The sequence below is a fragment of the Micropterus salmoides genome, unplaced genomic scaffold (genome assembly GCF_014851395.1).
Source record: "Micropterus salmoides isolate LMB-PRFRI ecotype aquatic unplaced genomic scaffold, ASM1485139v1 Ms_hic_scaffold_15, whole genome shotgun sequence".
Taxonomy (NCBI): domain Eukaryota; kingdom Metazoa; phylum Chordata; class Actinopteri; order Centrarchiformes; family Centrarchidae; genus Micropterus; species Micropterus salmoides.
Genome location: NW_024040596.1, coordinates 12,335,797 through 12,357,887, shown reverse-complemented (window position 1 = coordinate 12,357,887; position 22,091 = coordinate 12,335,797). Strand labels below are relative to the sequence as shown.

The following is a 22,091-nucleotide window of genomic DNA, read 5'->3' as shown; positions in this document are numbered from 1 at the left end:
AAGAAGAGGAATAACAGAAATGACAACTTTTTGCTCCTTTCTGGTTACAATAAGGGATTATTAGCTGAAACTATGTCTCTGCACCCATGTCATCCCAGTGTTTGCATGTCTAGTAACAACTGTGCTCTCCAGCCAGCAGTCACTGTTAGCTAAAGATGTCATACACCTAATGAGGCCTGGCGAATGACAATAAGCAAACTTTCCTTCAAGAGCAACTCTTCCTCTATGCAGGCCCTGCTCATTGTCCTGTGACGGGGCTCACAAGAGAATAGGAGAGCGCCAACCCATCCTGTTTACGGCACTTCAAACATCAAATCACAATGACATTGCTAAGCACACTGCTTAACTGTGCGCAAGGTTGAAATAAAGCCAACAAGTATATTGTGTGTATTTAGTTGCCAAGACAGAGCAGTTAACACACAATATGCTCCTCTGAATTTGCAGTCAGACAACGGCTGAGCTAAATGCTAACATCAACATAACCACAATGATAATGTTAACATGTGGATGTTTAGCAGATATAATGTTTTCTAACAATTGCAGATTAAGTACATATGGGGCTCAAATTAATGTCATTCCATTTTCAGGTAGTGATGGACTGAATACTGACAGTTACAAACTACTGTTGCATTTTGTTGTGATATTTTAATGTGAGTTCAACACCTTTATTTGTATGTATGATGATCTTATGGGGCTACAATAGTGCAACCTTTCACACCACCACTGATTAACACATAACAGAGAAAAGGGTCAGTGAAGCAGATGTGGAGTGTTGTTCTAAGTGAACTGACTGAGGGAGGGGTGGGAACTCACTCTCTGAAAGAGATTATTTTCATATTGAAGCCTGAAACCTTGGCTTGTCTCATGACTCAATAAGTACTGTAAAATCCAAAATAACACATGATTAACGTCTTGAATTTTGGGGTATGACAGCTGTGTGGGGGGGTAGCATGACTCAACTCGCACATCGTCTTATGGTGCTTTCAGACCAAAAGCGAAGCGAGTGTTTGGGGAGGTGAGTTTACATACAAATTGAATGCAAAGACGCGTAGAGCTGCGATTTCCCGTCGGGCGGCATGAAGTGACGCAAAGGGGGCGGGACCGGCGACCTGAAGGCAAACCGAAGGAAAAGTCGCATGACAATGAGTCGCGATAACCTATCAGTGTTGAGATTGTCCGTACGTCACCGACGGCTTCAGAGCGATGTGTGGAGAGGGCCGGACAGAGGGGTGGATTGAAAATCTGCTGGTCGGCTGAGATCTGCTAAACTTGGGGGAGAGGAGCAGGGAGCAGCGCTGCAACCTTTGGACAAATAAACCCCCGTAGTCGGACTGGATTCTGCTCTAACAACTACGCCGTTTACTCGTGGGAGGAGCTCAGAGTTAATTTTATTAAATTTACTTTAGTTTTTGGGATTACAACGTTGATTTATCTTCACTGGAGCTTCTCTGCAGCTAAAAAACGGACAAAACTGGACATTACTTGGAGAAAAGAAAGCAAGGAAGTTGAACTACCTGGTGAGTTCAGAAAACATGTGTCTGTAACTTTATTCCAGCTATCATTGTACTTTACTGTGACCAAGTTAGCATAGAATAGCACTGATCGATCCAAACTCCATTCAGAAAACAAACATTTTAGAAGTTGTTGTCCTGCTGTCTTGATGATAGACCTGACAAAGCATGAATTCATATGTCTAACAAATCTGCATCATGTAGTAATGGCCAGTTGCGTTTATTTACGTTATCGCGTTAAAATCACTTTCTCGCCTTGTGTGTGAACACTTGCAGCAAATGTACTCACACGAGGAAAGCGTCGCAAGGAGAAAATTCGTGTTTGGTGTGAATGCCGCATTAGCCCCCCATCAGTGCTCTGCCAGCTGCCAGGACATACAGGACTAGCAACAGCTGCAGCATGCTAATCGACATACTGTGCAACTCTAAAAAAAAAAAACAAACAAAAAAAACACAACAAGCGTGCTAATCAAGTTCTATGACAGACAGCTTGTCGGCTAATTAGGGGTGTGTATTAGGGCTGAACGATTTGGGAAAAAAAATCTAATTGCGATTTTTCTGCCAGATATTGCGATTACAATTCAATTTGCGATTATTTAAAAAAAAAAAGGTTCCGCTAAAGTTCAATATTTACTGAGTAGATGAACCAGCAAGAAATCAGACACAGAACGGCATAGAGAATCCGGTCAATTTTCAAAATAAAACACTGCAGCGTGCGTGCAGACTCCTGATCGTATATCAACTAAACAATTAAAACAAACAATTAAACTATGTAGCCTACCTAATCATGATAGAAGCACAAAAATCAAGGACAGCTGAACAAATTAACAAAATCTGAACAGGTCAGCAACATTAGGCAGGCAAAACACTTCAGTGTGAGTTGACGCCGGACAAAACCGCGGCACAGCCGCTGCCTGTGTCGGTTCGCCTGACGCCATGATCCCATGTTTTCCTATCCATCTATCTACATATCTATCTCTATCTCTCTCTGTTTTTGTCTAGTGTAGTTACATGTTTGTGTCTTGTCCTGTAAGTGGATTATTGAGAACTTGAGAAACAGCATTTTGTTCATTTGAGTACTCGATATGTGGATGAATGACAAGAAATGAACTTGAACTAGCAGCCAGAAAATGCCCTGCTCAGCTTCCAGACCACAGTTCCAGTAGTTGGAAAATGACAGACTTTAATTAACGGACACACTGACTGACTGAAACATAGCGCTCATGTTTTCCTCTGCTCCACTCGCTTTCACCGTCACCTACTGCCACCTGTCACGTAGCTGTCCTTTGAAGAATGAGAGAGGACGCTAGCTAAGCACTACCATGCTGCACAGTGTGTGGGTGAAAAACATTAAAGTTTGTTGCGCATTGATTTTATTGAACGTTTATTATTATTATAACATTATTTTATTGAACGTTTTATTGAAAGTTTAGTAGCAGCAGTCATTCAATCAACAGCTGCCTGTCTGTGTCAAACAGAGAGAACCACACATCTCAGTGTAACAGCAGCACTTCTGCATTTCCAAGTTCCGCCTTTTTCGTTCAGTCAACATTACGTTATCAATTAACCTCTAGATGGACAATTGTGAATCGATTCACAATCACAGTCCACATCGTGACTAAAAGTCAATTATTTTCCACACCCCTACTGCTAATCCAACACTGCTGTTCTGTGTCAGAATGTCAGAATCAGGAATCAAAAAAGCTTTATTGCCAAGTAGATTTACGCATACAAGGAATTTTGATGTATAACAATAAACATAGTAGGTAGTATGTATGTGGCAGGCAGGCACAACCGATGAATATGCAGATAAAAGAAAGTTTTTCAAACAGGTGACACATTAGCAACAATGCACAACACAATACCGCGCAGCTTTGGCTTATTCTATCCCCTTAGTAGCTTATTTCATGTTGTTAGTACTAAATGGAGGGTTCCCTGAAGCACCTAACAATACTCATCATTCACTTTAAACAGGTGAATCATACAAGAATCCGTGAATAAGTGACTCATTAAACCAGTGATCAAAAATAAAGGTTACAGCCCTGAAAGTACACAGAATCACTCTTAACCACATGTTAGTCAGGGCTTTTCCAATCAGCGTTGCTATAGTTGCAATGTGATGGAAAGGAAACAATACATTTTATTTACCCCACAAAGTCAACTACAAGTAAATCGGAAATATATTAACTTTTACCATATGCATCAGTTTCAAACCACAAAGGTGTTCACAACATCTTCCAAATTATGGTGTAGCATCATTATGAGAAATGCTGCAGTAGAGTCAGCAGGCGTGATGACTTAGGGCAATACTTTTCAGCATGACGTGTAAAGACATGTCCTAAACACTCACCAAAAGATGGTTGCTGCATGCTGCAGACCTCCCAACAAGTAGAGTGATTATGCCCACTCTCATCTACACCAAAGCTGAAAAACTTTGGGTTTTCATGTTTTGTTTGTTAAGGTTTAAATGCAACTGGCAACCCCCATATGAACCAGCTAAACTGATATCCACACACAATTATTTAAATTATCAGACTACATTTTGGCAAACTGTCATGCCTGCATGCATGACTTTAGTGAGAGGTTTGGGTGGAAGATTTTGGAACAACAAATCTGGTTCCAGTCCCTGTTACAAAGCATTGGGGGATTGTGCTCATTGACATTAATCGTTTTATTTTTGTTTGTACAGTACCAAGTGCAGTAACAAAAAAAATTCTGAATATGAAAATCCATCCAGACTGTAGATATGTTTCTTGTTTTTATAGCCATAAAAGAGCATGAGACAGCAGTCCAATAATAAACAACATTAATAAAAAGGTATTATGTAAGATATACTTTTTCTTTCAGTATTGGCGTCACCAACTGCTGTGGACAGTTCTTTTTTATGCTTTCTCACAATAAAATCTCAGACAGACAGGCTGCTTTCCTTTTCTTACTGTGACACAATAAGTCCCATTAGTGGAACTTTTAATGATGAACTCAAACCTAGTGAAGATACAAAACATAACCAAAGTCAAATAAAGAGCACATGTGAACAGTAATGAAATCCAAAAATGAATAACCTACTCTCTGTGGCAATGTTTGCAGACAAATAAAAGAAAAAAAAGACCTTTACCAAAAGGGAGACTACAAACCTACTGCATATGTGGGCATATGTGGGCATGGGCATATCTGTCTGTCTCAACTTCTCCTCTCTGCCCTAAATGAGCAGTGCCAGGTTTCAACAGCCCAACACTGGGGATTTTTCAAGGTCAGCTTAGCTCAGTCAGCCATAAATTATTGAGCTTGAGCAAGCCCTGTGCCTGCCCTGTTTGCGCCACTTCTGACGCCGTCCATTTTCCCTTAGGTTTGCTCGCTGTGAGCATGACAAACAATGTCCAACAATGATGGTGTGACAATTTATTGGTCCATGTTCTTTGCATTTAACCTCTTCAACAGGAGAGTCAGATCACAGGGTCAAATACAGACCAGGATGGATTTGGCATCTTGGAGGTCTTGCTTCAAAGACAGAATGGATGCATGCCATCGCAGGATTTAAAATGTTTTTCTTGTTAAAAGATATCCCTTTGCTGTATCAGTACTGTGCAAATACACAAATACGGTGAGATTGTCTAACCTTCTAAATTAGGGTCATTTAACTGCTCCAAAAATATAAAATTAGACCAATGATAGAACTGAGGTGAGTCTACAGCAGCCTAAAAGTCAGGTTTACAAGAATCTGGGACAGGTTCATGACCACTGTGAGATTTGTTTCAGACCTCTGATTTGCACACAAACAAGCCCAAATGCATAGGTAAGCACAAACACACCAATTTTATTTCCTATCTGCCCAAGTATTCATCTAACACATTTGAAACACCCCCCACACATAGAGACACACTACCCAGACACTTTCCCTAGGTAGGAGGATTAACTCTAATACCTGACCGCAGTGAACCAGTCGGCTGTAATCTCCATCCCCGTGCCTCTCTCAATCGTAACAAGAACCAGCCACTCACCAGTGGAACAGACAGCACAGGAATAGAATGGGGGTTATTAATAGCAAATATAGCACTGGAAAATGACCTCTACTAACCACAGTTAAACAGATAGGTAGGCAGACAGGTACAGGCAGAAAGGACTTTTGGTGAGTAAAGGTCACAAATGGGCAGGCAACTGCAGTCGATATGCAAATCAGTAGGGCAGCCCCTAGGACATGTGGGCATACGAACACAAAAAATTACTTCTTTGGGTATGAAAAATGAATACAGCAGGTAATAATACCTCTATATCCTATCTCAAAGAAAGTAAGATATAGAGATAGGTGCACAAAATAGAGGAGAGAAAGAGAGAGTAACAGATTGACTACTCTTTCTCCCTCGTCCTCTCCTCATCTGTCATAGGCCAGGCTTGGGGAACTGAGGCGTACGCACATCCTGGGCTAAAATTAGCTCTGCTGCAGCTGCAGGGCCAGACATGTTGGGATGGGCCCATGTTTTGCGAACACACACACACACACACACACACACACACACGGTTCCACCAAAAACACAGGGTGAGCCACAACACATAGCAGCACAGGTGAATGCCAACAGCATCCTTCCACCTCCTTCCTCTCTGCACCTCAAACTGAGGAATACAAATGCTTTCAATGCAAATGTTGTGTGTACACTCATCTGCAAACAGGATGAAAACACACGCGTGTTGGCTGTATTGAGGCCCTCCAGAGTGCCCCATATTAACCTCACATACACATGGCATCACTGGGATGAAGGACAAACGACTTCTCTTGTGGACTAGTGAATCAATGTATCTCCTTGATATACTTAATTTATGCATACATGGCCCTAGATGCTACATAAAAGTTCAGCAACCTTAGACCACCCCTTCGAGGCAGACCAGAGGAGTTGTTTGGTCCACATTAGAGTCCAATGTACACACAAACACATACAAACTGCACCAAGGGGTTAAATGCTCCATGGTTCGGTTCAACTGGATTTAACAAGGCTGGTGTGAACCACCCTTATAAAAGCCAACAGCATTTCTTAGATTTTACACATTTAGGTTGTTGTGTCCAACGCCCTTTACTTGTCAGTATCATAATAGACAAGCACTTCTACACACTGCAAGTGTTACAGCTGTACCGTCTATACAAGTCATGGCTTTCCTTACAAAAGGAAAAATTACACCATCATACTCTATAGTAGTCACATTTCCAAAGTAGGGTAAGTTGAGTATTCTTATGCTTTTGATGCAATACATAAACTATGTCAATAAGTAAATGTAAATGTTCGCATGGACGGTGTACCACTGTGTAGTTGAGACATACTAAGGAAGGAAATACACAGTTAACAGCTTGTAAGGTACACTTGTCCAATCTAATCTAATCTAATTCTCATGAAGGTTATGATGGTCAGTTGTTGACACTGTGTTGCAAAATTCAACACTACAGTAACAGTGTTTCCCACAGGATTTTGTGAGACTATGGTAATTTGTACATTTTAAAGTTAAGTACATTAATTTGGTGCACTTTAAAGAAAAAAAAGAGGCTACATCTATGAAGAACTTTGAACTCTTGTACAATTTTGTGGCCTAGTAAACAATTTGATCATCAACACAGCAAAAAAGTCAACTGATTTATTTAATGTTTTTTCAGCAATCCTAGATCAAAGAATAATTTGTAAATTTTTTCCCTAACATTTTAATTTTACTTTTAATGGACGCATGTAACATGTTGAATATTTTCTGTGAATATAATCCAATTAATCTTTTGTGTTAACACCTTATTTTGAAAAACGCACTTTGTCACATGTGTATCTTCCATCCTCACCCTACATTCAACAAGTGTGAAGCAATCTGATAAATGATATTGTATGTTATACTCGTATTGCGTACAATTAAGATTTAATAGGCTCTCTTCAGGTAAGACTCTCATACTTTAACACTTTGTAAAGAGAGAAAATGACCATAAAGGCTGTAATACCTGTACACTCCAAATTTAGCAGCTAGCTTGATCGTGTTCTCACAAACGAGTGACAGTGGAAACACTCAATGCTGTTCAAACCCTTAGTAACGTTACCATAATTACCTCCAAAGAAAAGTAGTTGTCTCGAGTCGGATGCCCAAGTGTGTGAGCCACGCGAGTTTACGGCAGCGGGGAGCAGCGGCGGAAACACAGAAGTCTTTAATGTTATTATATATTTGGTTCATTTTGAAACTATGGTGGAACAAATTAAACCGTGGTGGGCCACCATAGTCTCGTTAATTAATGGGAAACACTGGGCTATTTTCTAAGCCGTGGTTAGTGCTGGTATTTTATTGGATTATAATTCAATCATATTGAAAGGTACTTCTAATATTCTATTCCTCTTATGTAAAAGGGGGTAAACAAACACTACAAACACCTTAATATGCTGTCCTATGTTATGGACAGTATAATAAGGTGTTATTGGCTGCATCCCCAAAGAATACCATAGAGGTTAATCGGCAGCTGTCCGGCACAATGTCAACAAAAACTGAACATTATAAGCTTCACAAAGGTAGGATTTACAGCTAGACTATTGTACTTTATAGCATTGGCTTGTACAGGTGTACCTAAACAACAGTGTAACACAATAGCTGTGAGGTGGTGTGCAGGAATGAAAGCTTTTATGAAAGCGTGGACAGTCACAAGTTCACTGACAGTTCAAACTACAGACATATGACCACTAATCCAGCAGTATTTGGCAAGGCTGCTGACAGCATGTGCATGGTGTGTGCGTTTGTGAGTATGGGGGGCAACAAAGCATTTTACTTTACTCCAGAGAAACAGGAGGAAAATGCTGTACTGCTATAAGCTGCTCAGCAGTCCGCCTACAATAGGCCACCTTGAGCTTTCGTGACATGCCAAGATCACTGCACAGGCCACATGCCTGAGACCAAAGCCTGCATGACCAAAGGCTCAACAAGGGTGAAAACAGAGGAGAGTGGGTTTATTACTATACTGCTGCCTCAGATGCTGGGGCGGGGGGGGGGGGCTACAAAACTGCTGAATACCTAGAAAATCAAGCCAGAGAACTTGGCCTCTCAACTTCCTCCCACCCCAGAGACTCATAATAGTTGTTAAATCAAATAGTTTCCTACAGTATAATAAAAACAATAATGTGGGCTACATTTTGGCTCCATCTATCCCACTGCAGCAGACGCAAAGAAATTACACTAGCTGGACAATAAAAGAGTTTGGCTAGCAGTGGTGGCCAAGTTAATAAGCATTAGCCATCAAGTCATTGCCAATGAAACACTCAGTAGCTCCAAGTATTTTTAGGACTTGATGAATTGCGCAATGCAAACTGCTTCTTCTAGGCTTTACAATTTTCGAAATACTCCATCCCCTTATTCTCAAACATTGCTCAGTTCACCGGCAGCATTAGCAGCTAGGCCTTACTAAATGTAAGGGGACACGTTTGGTAAACAGGTGCCTCACTCTCCAGTAAACATCTCTCACAGCTGGCTTCAGAAAAAGCCCCCACTTTCCTTCCACATCTTTTCCATCATACCACAACAACAAATAACTGGCAATAATTCAAAGGCTCCTGGAATCAACCAGGCTTTGGCACCTGTTCAGCTTCAGACAGGCACCGAGTCGTGACCAGCGAGCCGAGCAGGAGAGCAGAGAGCCACAAGGAGGTAAAGCCCAGCAGAGAGCAGTGACTCTGAGAGGATGATGACCTATTATCTTGGCTTAAGCAACCCGTCCATGCTGCCATATTAATGGTGCAGAGCTTGCGTTTCCCCTCGAAGCACACATATACACACTGACACCCAATAAAACAGCAGAAAAGTTCAGCTGCCTTTCAATCTCATGCAAATTGTCTTCAGGTCAACAGCAAGATATGTAATTTCCTTTTGTTCGTGAGGTCCCATTAGCATGTCCAATGAGCCTACCTGGGTCAAACTGCTTGCACAGCTGTAACCTTGGTGTGGAACAACTCAAGAGGTTCCCAGTGTGCAAAACCTGTGTGATGTTCAACTATCCTAGGCATTCTGACCTCTGGGGCGCTACTGCAGAGCAGCATGGTTGGTCATTTATCAGGCAAAAATGTCACAGGATCCAGTTTCATACCCGAGGCTTAGCTGATAGTTTAATAGTTTGAGGTTTGGTACTTTAGGTTCAGAAACAGGGCTGGTCAACATGTCGAATCAATTTCATTCATTAGAAATTTTGCACTATTTGTAAAATGTCTACATTGTGAATATCAGAGTTATTACAACATGCACTAAAAGGGTTACTTTTAGTCATGTTGATGATAGCTGGCAACTTCAGCTGTCTTGGGGACAACCGGTAAACTGTGACATGAATAGTTTCAGTCGCAGTTTACAGCACTGTCATGACTCCAGGAGGCTAATCTGGTAGTGAATTTACAGGGTCGCAGGTCGTACCTGCTCTAGTCAGCAACTGGTTGTACTGTACAGCAGAACAATGACAAAGCCTCTCACCACTTCCATGGGAACAAGCCATTTCCCCGTCACACGTCTAGCAAACTAGCGCCTCGATGATGGCGGCAGAGTTTAGCAGTATAGGCCACTTTCCAAATTACAGATTAAAGATTTGAGATACAGTGAGATGTGGCAGAGATGTATCCATCCTTTTCTACACATTTCAATCGTGGAAATGTTCTGCTTTCTGGCCTATTTATGGATGTGTTACTTTAGAATGTTATGATTTGATAGCACACATGTTGACAGTGGAGGTCACCTGACTGCTGGATTACAGAGCACACTAACAGGAAGCAGGCACAGGTGGATTGAGTGTCCTAAGTTCATTCACTGTTTGCACTTCGATTGAGGAGGTTCCTTTTGCCCCTGAGTGCGTTGAGGGAACAGTTTATAGCAAGTTATGTTTACTTTGTCATTAAAGTTGGACATCTAATCTCTGATCTGTAAAGTAGGGGTGTATTGATGTGCTGATGTGACTCAGAGTTGTTTATTCATTTCTGTATTCAAGACAATGTGATTGAAGTTAAGTTTGTAATATACTTTCTTTCAATTGTGGACTCTGAAAGAATGCTTTCAAATGTAACCTGCTTCTCATCCTGAGCTTGTATCAATTAAATCATGTCCGGAACACTCTTATAAAACACATGTAACATGTTGATGTATCTATGTTTTCAAATTGTAAAATTCTGTAAAACGGAATCATTACACAGTGACTAAATCCTGTAACTTAAGTAACACAACTAGAGCTGCAGCGATTTGTCAATTAGCTGATTGAGAGAAAATTAATCAGCAAATATTTCATGAACTGATTAAACATTTTCATGCAAAAACAAGCAAACAATCGTTTTCTTTCTCTTTCTTCCATATGATCTAAACTGATTATAATTAAAATAAATAAATAAATAAAATCTGCAGATTAATAGTTAATGAAAAAAAAAAAAGTTAGCTGCAGTCCTAAATGCAAGTCTCCCTCCTGACGTGCACTGCCTTTTGCAGAACTGTCTGTATGACAATGCCATTTGCTTGGGCTATACGCCATGTGATTTTCCAAACCTTGCTGCAATCAATTTAGAAAGCACTGTTTCATTTACAAACAAGAGAGTACAAACGTCATGCTGCTCCACCCCTTTGGAGCCCCCAGAGGAACAGTGTGAACTCGTGTTTGGCTCACAGAGAGACATACCTTACATCACGGAGACAGTAAACACAGCCAGACCTCATACCTGACAGTGCAGTGAGTCAGCAGCACCACAGCTCTCTCTGCATGCCAATCACATATCCAGCTGATCAGCACGCAACACAACTAGAGAAACTCTGCTGGTGAGTTATAAGTACATCAAGAAGAGATTTGGATGCTGAATGACAAAGAAAAACACCATAAGCGATTTTATGAAATGCTGGATATCCAAGCTCTCCAGGGGATGCACTGTGAGGTTTCCCGTTTGCTTGGCCTCAAGGAGACAACAACAATGGCAATTCATGTTTTCTCTACTGGAAGAAGAGGAGAAGGGCAGGGGGCTGGCTGCCTGTGTGATCCTCTGGCTCTGTGGGAGTGAGTACAGTGGAAAATAGTCCCTACTACTAATCCATGGCAGGCTAATTACGGCTTTGATCCCTTAGGCGTGTGTATCATCACAGGTGGGAGGGAGGCAACACACTCACTCTGGGGCTCAAAACAGTTACGTTTAGATTTGTGTTGGTTTAGAGCTGTCTCAATAAGCTGCAGATAATCTGCTGCAGATGAGTGGCCAACAAACAACAGTGTTGTGCATTATTAGTCAACTCAAATACAGACACAAAGTTAAGAGTTGACCTCAGCTTCTGGTGAACACCCTTTGAAAACCATTAGGCAAGCTTACAGTTTGATTCAGCACATGGGCCTATAACTACAGTATACCATTTGATAGGTGACTTCACCAGCTCCACAATGATACATTTTAGGGCCTTCTGCTCGTCAAACAGCAGCTGGATAAGTTTTGTTACACTAAGCCACAGAAGATACTCAACTCTTGGAGACAGAGAAATAGATTAAGTGGATAAATGGAGTTTCTGTCTAAAATAGGCCACAGCTCTGATGACAGCCCAGTCCCAAAACACATAGTGGCAGAGATACAGCAAAGAAGGAGGAGAGAGGAGGACTATGATGACTGAGGATGAGCAGCAGATGGCATGGAATTATCTGGATCTTCAGCTCTACATCTTTACCCATGACGCCATTGTTTGAGGGGTAGTTTACATATCAAGACCAATATCACTCCAAGCAGCATTCATTTTATTTACTAGTGTCAGCGTTAACAACAGTAGTGTGTCAACATAAAAAAAAGAGAGGAATGAGTTAGTGCTATTAAAGGAGTGTTGTTTGGCTGCGGGAAACTTCAAGCACTGAACTAAATGGTACATTTATTTTGTCTCACCCTCCACGCTACACACAGGACATGTATACAAAAATAACAGAAACAAGAACATCTACACTTACTTATATACATATATTGTGGGAATGTGGTGTGGAATATGGTATGGTAATCTTCAACACCAGCACAGCAAAAAGCTCCATGAAATGACATGTAACCACATGCTCATGTAAACCACTATTCTGTCCAATCACAGTTTATTAAAACAGCACTGGGGGGAAGCCTTCAACCAAGTGGTGTAGGATTGAAAACAAGGTAGGACTTATCTTAAACACTGTAGCTAGCCGTCGTATTATCTGAGTGGCTCTGTCCGTTACCTGCTAACTAACGTTAACGTCAGCTAACGGCTGTTTCAGCGCTGCCACGAAGCCTGAACCTGTACGTCAACGTTAGCTAACGTTGCCTTAGCTTGCCGTTGGCGTGCCTGCTCTAGTCAGCAACTGCTAGACGTCCTCGTCTTAATTTCTCACCAGTCGTGACCAGGCCGGAACGGCTGTCTGCCCGGCTCCAAAGCCGAAGCCTCTGCTCTGTGGTCCTCAGCTAACTTAAAGACAGCTAACACTTGTGCCAGCCCGCGGGCGATGAAGCCTCTTCCTGCCGCGGGTTTAGGTCCACATCAACACAACAGTGCTGATGATGTTCCAAGTCACCAGCAGCCCTTGACTGCGACTACCTGGAAACCCCTGAATGTTTTGCCAGCTACCAGGTAACGTTAATGAAATACTCACCCGGACTGAAGCTGGTTGTGGCAATGTCACGCGGTGACTGTGTCAGGGAAGAAGCCGTGGTGTCGCCCAGGTCGAGTATCTTTCCTCCAAATGCTCCCTCTCCACAGTGAGCAGCACCTCCGTATGAGCTCTGTACACTGCAACGGTGCTGCTGAGCCACAGCACCACAGGATTGGCCAGACGGAGCGGAACTCAGTGCGCTTTGCTAAGCAAAAAAGATCCGGCGACCTGCAGGGGGAGCAGCAGTGGTGCTTTCAATGCTGTGGGAAAATTCCCCATCGTGTTTTGAGTGCATTTTTACATCAACGTTAAACTACTGTAACTTACCCTTGTTGATAACCTGAACTAACCGATGTCACTGCATGTATGCAGGGTGTTTAAGTTGGCAGCAGTAGATATCCTGCACCAAAGCAGATCAATAACAAAAAATAAGAAAAAAAGTCAAACTATATGAACAATAAATGCTGCAAAATGCAAAAATTTAAATCCTTCTTTTTGATGGTCATATAAACCTATTCTTATATTGCCTCCCTGTAAGAAAGATGCAAAAAGTGGCCCTAGTTAATCTAACGTTAATTTATGTTGCTACAATATTTGAATAATAAATATATTGCAATAAAACGTGCAGTAAAATAAATTACAATGAACCGTGCAAACATAGTTTTATTACAGAGCCATTTTTGATTTGTTAATAAAGACTAACGTGTCAGAAAAAACTCTAAAATCTTATTATATAAACCTATTTTACTCCAGTGTTTTTAAATATTATTAATGTTAATAATTCGTGTTATATTTCAACATATTCTATTTTGTGGCTTATAAATTAACTAATGGCTTTATTTTTAAAAAACATTAATAAGAACAAATAATTAGGTTGCCAGGTTGTGACAAATCCCACTGGCTGGTGTTTAGTCTTTCTATTTGGTGATAATACAGCTCAAAATGTTATTATTTCAAAATGCTTCTCGCTCTCCATCACAGTTGCAGTTCTGTTAATAAGTCATTAATAAAGATTTGACTCCATCACGTCTGCAGTTTTAAAGGTTAATAATTGTCAATACGGATTTGCATGTGCATTTCCTGTTGTCATGAAGACGGTCCCGAATTTCGTGCTTTCACTTTCACTTTAGTTAGGCCGACAGTATTTTTGTGCAGTTGGATCAACCGAGAAGATTTCGATAATTTTTATGCGGATATTACGTCATCAAAGGTGTTGATATTTCTTAGTCAGGGACTCGGGGTCACACTGCTCGAAGGAGGTGATTTCCCACAGCCTACATTTATGTCGTGCGTCATACTTTCGGCGTGGTCATTTCAATTCCTCTTTAGTTTGTTCCTCTGCTGTCCGATTTCGACATTATAGCCTACGGTGGGTTCATTCAGTAATCTTCTCACTTATTGGTACATTCTTTACGTGATTGTATGTTTATATAGAGCCTAACAGTTTTTAATCGTATCCGGTTTGAAGGTGTGTAGGACTTAATTGCTAGTTAACGTCCGCAGCGATCGCGCTTCCTCAAACAAAGTCCATGGCTCTTCCAGACCATTGTCAGCTTCAGGTGATTAATGAAATATCAGAGGCTCTCTGCAGTGGTGAACGCAGGATTCTCCTCTACCTGTGTGAAATCCTGGACACAGACAACAGTGTGGGTTGTCTAAAAGCGACGCTGGAATCTAAAGCGATGTGCTACGAGAGGTGGGACCTGTTCCTGGCAGAGCTGATATTGGCGTTGAGACGTTATGATATCCTAAAGAAAGTGTGGAAAACCAGCAGGGAGCAGTTTGAGAGAACTCTGAAAGTCGGGCCGGTTCTGCCAAAATTCAGGTAAAGTGCAATTAACATAAGACGTCTTTTTAAGAAGTCAAATTAGCAGTGGGAGGATGTAACTAATTACATTTATGAGCGCAGTACTTAAGTGCAGTTTAGAATGTACATGAGTATTTCCATTTTATGTTACTTCATACTCCACTCCTCTTCATTTTAAGCTTTATTTACTATTTAATGTGCAGATTCATAATAATAATAACAAATAAACTAACAAAACTATTATGATGGATTTTTCATAATCCAATAATATTATATAGATTAATCATAATGCTTGATTCTGCAATACTTTCACTTTCAGTTACTTACCTACACCCCTTCTACACTGTGGTATTGTTACTTTTACAATACAAGCTAACACACTTGTGGATCTTAGAGTAATTGTGTTTTTTTTCCTTTCTGCAGAGTGTTGATGGTTAATATAGGTGAGGAAATGGCCAATGACGATCTGGACAGTCTGAAATTCTTGTTAAGCAAAATATTACTCCGTGAGAAGATGGAAAAGGCACAGGTGAGAAAGATCACTGACATTTTGTTTTGTTTTCACTTACTCAGTCTAAGATTTTTGTGTGTGTGGGAGGGGAATTTTGGTGTCATCTCACTTGACACAGAAATGTCAGAGTAAGTATTTGTTCTGCATCTATTTTATTCATTCTGACTCCCCCTTGCTAACCTTCTGTGACAGAATTTCCTGGATGTGATCATAGAACTTGAGAAGCTGGATAAAGTTTCACCTGAAAGAGTTGACATTCTAGAGAAAAAATTGCGAGACATTGGCAGGGTCGACCTAGCCAAAAAAGTGACTGCTTACAAGATGTCAGGTGAGACTGTATTTTATCTTCACCTTTTAATACCGAATGGCTTCAGTTTGTGAGTGAGTTTGTAACGTTTGCACATGAAGTGTGACATGTTGACAGTTTCGTCTGACAAGAAACTGCTGAAAATGGGAACTGAAAATTAATGAATGATTTATTTTGTGCGTCATACCACTGAATGATTTACTACACGGGATAATACCAAATATGAACACAGGATGCAGCTGACTGGTTCCAAAAAAATACATAATAGCTCCAAATCACATACTCTACATAGTTTCTATATCAAAGAAAATAGAGTAAAACAAAATAAAATAAAAGCCAACATAAAAAAATTCACTTCATTTTCTGTTTCATTTAACTCACAACACTGACAAAGCAGACCATGTTCATGAATACCAGCATAACGCCTAGTTTACAGATGCAGTGGTAAGATGACATACTTTAGTTGGACACATATCTTTTTCAGTAGGGCAGATTCATTTGTACATACTTTTCACTACTAAACTCTGTATTTATTAAGCCATATGTTTTTTACTTTAATCAACTAAAAACCAAACCTTAATCAAACCAATATTAACGCTTTTGTTCAAAATGTACGCATCTTCTGACCATACGTTTTGAGGCTTGATAGAGTTTAGTGTATTAGTGTATGTGGAGATGCTGAATGTCTATAAATGTATTTAGAACACAAAGAAAGAAAGTTTAGATCATAGCGCTGCATGGCACAGAAAACATGGAGTTAGATCCTGAGCAAGGAACTTCACATCTACATTGATATGCATGCATTTTTTTTTTTTTTTAAAAAGCCAGTCTAAAAGGACAATCAACCCATTTACTGTATTTTTACTCATTAAAAAACACATTGCTTCATATGAACAAACAGGTAGAAAATAAATGACAAAGTATTCTAGATGATCCTTTATTACTTACCATACATTTACTTGTATTTCTGTCTGTGTAGAACTTTTCACAGTTACATCTGAACTACATATATCTCAACAGAGGTGCAGAGCTCCTGTGAGTATGACAGAGTAAAAAAGTTAACATCAGCTGCATTGTTTTACTCTCATGAAACTAATATTTTGGAAAAACATCTTCTCCTTAGCATCTGCTGAGCCCTTCAAATAGTTCCCACCCTCTACTGCAAACAAGACGAGGACAGTCCTTCCACAGTGGTAAGACTGGCAACATATTAGTACACTGAAATAACTTAGCTACCCAGTGAAAACAGTTGGAAAGCCCCAGGCCGTGTTTCACTTTGGTATTTACATTCCTGTATTGCCCTTTGTCATCAGAAAACATACCAGCACCTGTTTACCGAGAGCAGACTTATCAGGTAAGATTTTCACTCACTGTTTAACAGTGGAGGAAGGAATATTCAGGTCCTTTGCTTAAGTAAACGTTGCTATACATTCAAAACCTTACTTAAATAAATGTATGTATTATCTGGGCAATAGTATCAAAAGTATAACATATTCTAATGTCCAGTAAAATGCTCCCTGTCAGTGTTTTACTGTTTTATATGATGATTCTGGATTTATATTAGTGCGTATATTGCATATATACATGTATATGTGTATATTGCATTTTACTGGTGTTTCTGTTAATTGTTGTGCTAATTTTAACTAGTCTATATCCCTTTGGGTAGTTTTATCTACAGCAATGCATTATATTCTTTGAGATATCAAATGTTTGTAGCATTGCTGTTCTGTGAGAACCACATATCTCTAAAAAGTAAACTTTTCATGAGCTCAGAAGAACAGCCCTGTTTGCAGCTTTGTAACAATGCATTTCCCCGCTAATCCAAGAAGGGGGTTAAATTGTTTATTTAGCTTAAGAAGTAGGAGGGTTTTCTCAACCCATAATGGAACACTCGATCATTCAAAATCACCAAATCTGGAGATACATGGTTTTCACTGGACAGGAAATTAAAGCTGTCATACAAACATGGAGAGCAATAAAAATAACAATATTTACCTGGAAAGGAGAAGAAGTATAAAGTTGCATAAAATGGAAATACTCAAGTAAAGTACAAGTACTTATAATTTGTTCTTAAGAACAGTACTTTAGTTAATGTACTTAGTTACATTCTACCACTGCTATTGAAGCACCCCGTCCCCCTATAATTTTGACTGTGTTAAATTAGTGAAGTGCATTTATGATTTATTCTTTGCTTGTTCCTTTGCCTTACAGAGTCCGTTAGATTGCTACAAATTTAACAGTAATCCCAGAGGAGTTTGTTTAATCATTGACTGCGTGGGTAATGATGGAGGTAAGACACAAAACAGTCCGGTGGCGTAAGAACTATTGAGTTCCATTACTTAAACACAAGTACCAATACCAAAATAAAAATTTTAAATACTCCATTACAAGTGAAAGTCCTGCATTTAAAATCCTACTAAAAGTACAAAAGTTTCACCAGGAAAATGTACTTTAAGAATAAAAAGTGATATGACTTGTTGTGTAGAAGAATAGCTATTGACAGGCATATTATATTATAGATTGTTTATACTGATGCATCAATGTGTAAGCAGTATTTTACTGCTGTAGCTGGTTGAGGTGGGGCTAGTTTCAACTATTTTGTATACAGTTAGGTAGTTCAGTCTAGTGGTTTCCAACTAAACTATGGGTTAGGCCCCCTCCAAAGGGTCACATGATAAAGCTTAGAAGTATAAAGTAGCAGAAAATGGAAATACTGGAAATATTACAGTACTTATGTAAAGTAAATAAAATAAATAGTGTTTGATTTTAATCGGAGCCGAAACAATAAGTCACGTTAGTTCATTAGACTAGTTGATTGATAGAAAATGAATCTGCAACAACTTTTGTTGATTCATTTTTTTGTAAGATTTTGTAATCTTTCAATGTGATAGCAAACTGAATTTATTTGTTTTAGACTGTTTGGACAAAACATTTATCTTCTAAGTGACGTATTACAAAGGTAAAACTTCTGGTTTCATCTTTCCTTGCTCACTCAGTCATGTTGGAAGACACATTTAAGGCTCTTCAATTCAACGTGGTCGTCCACAATTGGCTAAGTGGGGGTGACATTTATTCTACCCTCGCAAAGATATCCACACAGAGAGAGAACCTTGAAGGTGACGGCTTTGTCTGTTGCATCATGAGCCGTGGCACATCAGATTATCTCCTGGGTACAGACTCGAACAGCACAGGTCTACGCCTGGATAATGTGAGACGTCTTTTCACTGCCGATGCATGCCCCATGCTGGCTGGCAAGCCCAAACTCTTCTTCATCCAGAGGTACAGCATCCCCGAGTCCCAGCCCTATGCCACAACGTACCACCAGGATGAAGATCTGGAGACAGATGGGTACGATGGGCTGGCCAGATGTGATATCATCCCTACAGATGCAGATGTGTTCTGGAGTCACTGCTGGACAGATGCACGTCAACTGGAGCAAGGACTCCATTGCTCCATTTACCTGAAGGCTCTGACAGACGCCTTATGCAAAGGCCAAAGAAGGTACAGGCAAACACTTGTGTTTAGCATCAGACCGTTTCCATATGTGCTAGAGAAGCTGTAGACTAAACTGTTGTTTGTGTTCTGACAGGAAAACACATCTTGTTGACATTCATACTGAGGTGAATGGAGCCCTCTTTGAACATAACAAGAGGAATCCTGGAGCAAGCTACCACATTGATTTGAAACATACCCTACGGAAAGATGTTTACTTACAATAGAGGATTCATCACCATGACTTTCACTAAACCTTCAGCACTGTCAGCTACAAATTAATATAATAATTTACGTGCCAGAGAAGAACCTTTTTTTTACTGTGTTAATACAGTGACACCTATTGGTTGTATTAACACGAAACACTTAAACTTATTATTATTATTATTATTATTTTTTTTTTTACAGATGAAGTAAAATATAACTTATGGTTTTAATGTGCCTTTATTTATTTTTTGAAGTTTTTGTACATATATTTCAATAGATTTATAACAGGCAAAATAACAACAACACACCCAATCAGAGCCTCATAATAGAAACAAATGTAAATTCATAAAAAACAGAAACAAAAAACATGTATAAAGCCTGATAAAGAGTTTTTGTTTTACATGTAGTCATATGTAACTTGTATTTAAATTAATATGAATAGCAATTTTCTTGCCCAATACAGTGCAGCTAAAACCGGTAGTACCCGTGTAAAGATGTGAAAATAATTTGTTATGAAGTAAACACTATATAGAGATAGAGATAGTACAAATTAATTCTCTCTCTCTCTCTGTATATCTCTCTCTCTCTCTCTCTGTATATCTGTGTTATTGGATATTTTCATCACATTCTGAAACGTGTTTTAGAAAAGTAATAAAAGTCACTATCATTAGCATTATCATATAACTCTTCGTTTCCAATAAATAACAAATACTATATTTTGTGTGCTGCATTTTTCTTTCCAATGTTATATATAATATATAAGCAATATATGATCATATCAAGAAATCCAACCAGTGGCTGGAAAAGGACAGCACAGAAGCACTAATCATGACGCACAAGAACAGGCACTCAGTACAAGATCAATAGATGCTGGGGTCTACTACACCAGACAGGACCCCAGGTGCAGACTGTGCAAGGATGCCCCAGAGACAGTACAGCACATAATAGCAGGGTGAAAGATGCAGGCAGGAACAGCATACATGGAACGCCATAACCAGGTAGCTGGCATAGTGTACAGGAACATCTGCCAAGGGTATGGGCTGGAAGTCCCAAGGTCCAAATGGAAGACACATCCTAAGGTAGTTGAGAATGACCGAGCTAAGATCCAGACTGACAAACTGGTAATAGCTAACCAACCAGAATCGTGTTGATTGACAAACAGCAGAAGAAGGCTGCAGTGATAGATGTAGCAATCCCAAGCGACAGCAACATCAAGAAGAAGGAACACGAGAAGCTTGAGAAATACCAAGGGCTGAAAGAGGAGCTAGAAAAGATGTGGAAAGTAAGAGCAACAATGGTGCCAGTGGTAATCGGAGCACTGGGGGCTGTGACCCCCAAACTGGGAGAGTGGCTACAGCAGATTCCAGGTAAAACATCAGAGGTCTCTGTCCAGAAGAGTGCAGTCCTAGGAACAGCTAAGATACTGACAGAACCCTCAAACTCCCAGGCCTCTGGCAGAGGACCTGAGCTTGAGGATGACACATACCACCCCACAAAGAGGGTGAGATATATATATATATCTCTATATATATATAGAGAGAGATATTTGCTTCTGTACAATAAAGTTAAAGAACAATGACTGAAATATTTAGAAATATGTCATTATGCGTCACCTGATGTCTAATTTTGGCAACATTTGAGTTAGGAGGCAGGACCCCATTGGACAATGGCATACTGATTCCTGCCAGCCTCCAGTCATGACTTTGACATCCATCCCATCTCCACTTTTGCCTCTTGTTTGTCTTGACAAGTTGATATGACTTTCAGATGGGGTGTTAACCCAGACTCCAACCAACCAAACTACTGCTGAAAGTATGACCATTATCTGTCCCACTCACCCACCAACCTGCAGTACATGTCACACAAGCTTTTCCATTGTTTATAACCTGACTTTAATTTCAAATTTTTGAGGTCCTAATTTCTATATTAGTGGAATATTTATATGGCAATAGTTTGTCCCCCTCAGTTTAAAATAAATGTGTGTTTTGAATTCCTTTTAGTGAGATTCTATGTAAAGCATCTGCTGCCCCTGTATGAATTGTGCTATAAACTTGCCTTGCCTTAGTAAGTGACTTTATGCACTCATATACACTTCAGCCAGCACTTCAGGTGACATTGTCTCTCAGTTTATGTAGCCTACTTGTACTAATTTCTTTCAGGACTTACACTTTGACTGACACTTATTGCTCAAAAGACACTTTAACTCCTTTCAACGCTTGAACTTCAAATTAATCTTCAACTCCTTTCAGCACTTTGATTTAAACTAGCACTTCTACTTCACTCTCCTTTCCTTTTAATGGCTATTTCTGCTTTCAGTATTTGTATTTTAACTACTGCTACATGTAAGGAGCAAGCACACTTACATTTTCTTCAGACAATGTAGTCTTTTCCAGTTGTAAATATGATATTTCTTTGCCAATTTTGAATAGGCATGCTATCTAGTCAGGTGATAATTCAACTACCATATAACATTTTTTTGAGATCATGGCAACATGGCAGAATAAAGAATCAGTTATTTTTGTGTCACATCTAAAAAAGTTCCCAACTGCAGAAAACACCCAAAATACTATAGCAGTATGAATCAATAGGTACAGTAGTATCTCCCAAGTCACTGCATGGACTTCAGTGCAACACAGCCCTGTGACAGTAGGAGGCAGGCGAGT

General features: G+C 39.8%; 2 protein-coding genes across 4 annotated transcripts in view; one reads left to right on the top strand and one right to left on the bottom strand.

Moving 5' to 3' along the window:
* LOC119903998 (protein FAM126B-like) overlaps positions 1-13,332 on the bottom strand; it is a 45,859-nt gene extending 32,527 nt beyond the window's left edge. Inside the window, exon 1 of one of the 2 annotated variants that reach the window (XM_038720341.1) lies at positions 13,105-13,332. The gene's annotated coding sequence lies outside the window, so the exon portion shown is untranslated. The remainder of the gene's footprint in view (positions 1-13,104) is intronic. The other variant, XM_038720342.1, reaches the window with a different exon arrangement.
* A 528-nt stretch (positions 13,333-13,860) lies between these two features.
* On the top strand, positions 13,861-20,144 carry LOC119903999 (CASP8 and FADD-like apoptosis regulator). Of its 2 annotated transcripts, XM_038720347.1 has the most exons (10): positions 13,861-14,473; positions 14,573-14,929; positions 15,335-15,440; positions 15,615-15,750; positions 16,709-16,764; positions 16,853-16,922; positions 17,043-17,083; positions 17,941-18,019; positions 18,726-19,230; positions 19,319-20,144. In XM_038720347.1, exons 2-10 carry the CDS (start codon positions 14,634-14,636, stop codon positions 19,446-19,448), a joined length of 1,419 nt encoding a protein of 472 aa, XP_038576275.1. In that variant the 5' UTR covers positions 13,861-14,473; positions 14,573-14,633; the 3' UTR covers positions 19,449-20,144. The 2 variants fall into 2 exon arrangements, with proteins under 2 accessions (XP_038576275.1, XP_038576271.1); XM_038720343.1 differs by having other exon boundaries at positions 13,861-14,929.
* The last annotated feature ends 1,947 nt before the right edge of the window (positions 20,145-22,091 follow it).

Excerpts from the sequence above, each read along its gene's own strand:
- LOC119903999 (XM_038720347.1), top strand. The coding sequence starts at position 14,634 with ATGGCTCTTCCAGACCATTGTCAGCTTCAGGTGATTAATGAAATATCA. Across the intron at positions 14,930-15,334 it reads CCGGTTCTGCCAAAATTCAG|AGTGTTGATGGTTAATATAG; the intron begins GTAAAGTGCAAT and ends TCCTTTCTGCAG. Across the intron at positions 15,441-15,614 it reads AGAAGATGGAAAAGGCACAG|AATTTCCTGGATGTGATCAT; the intron begins GTGAGAAAGATC and ends CTTCTGTGACAG.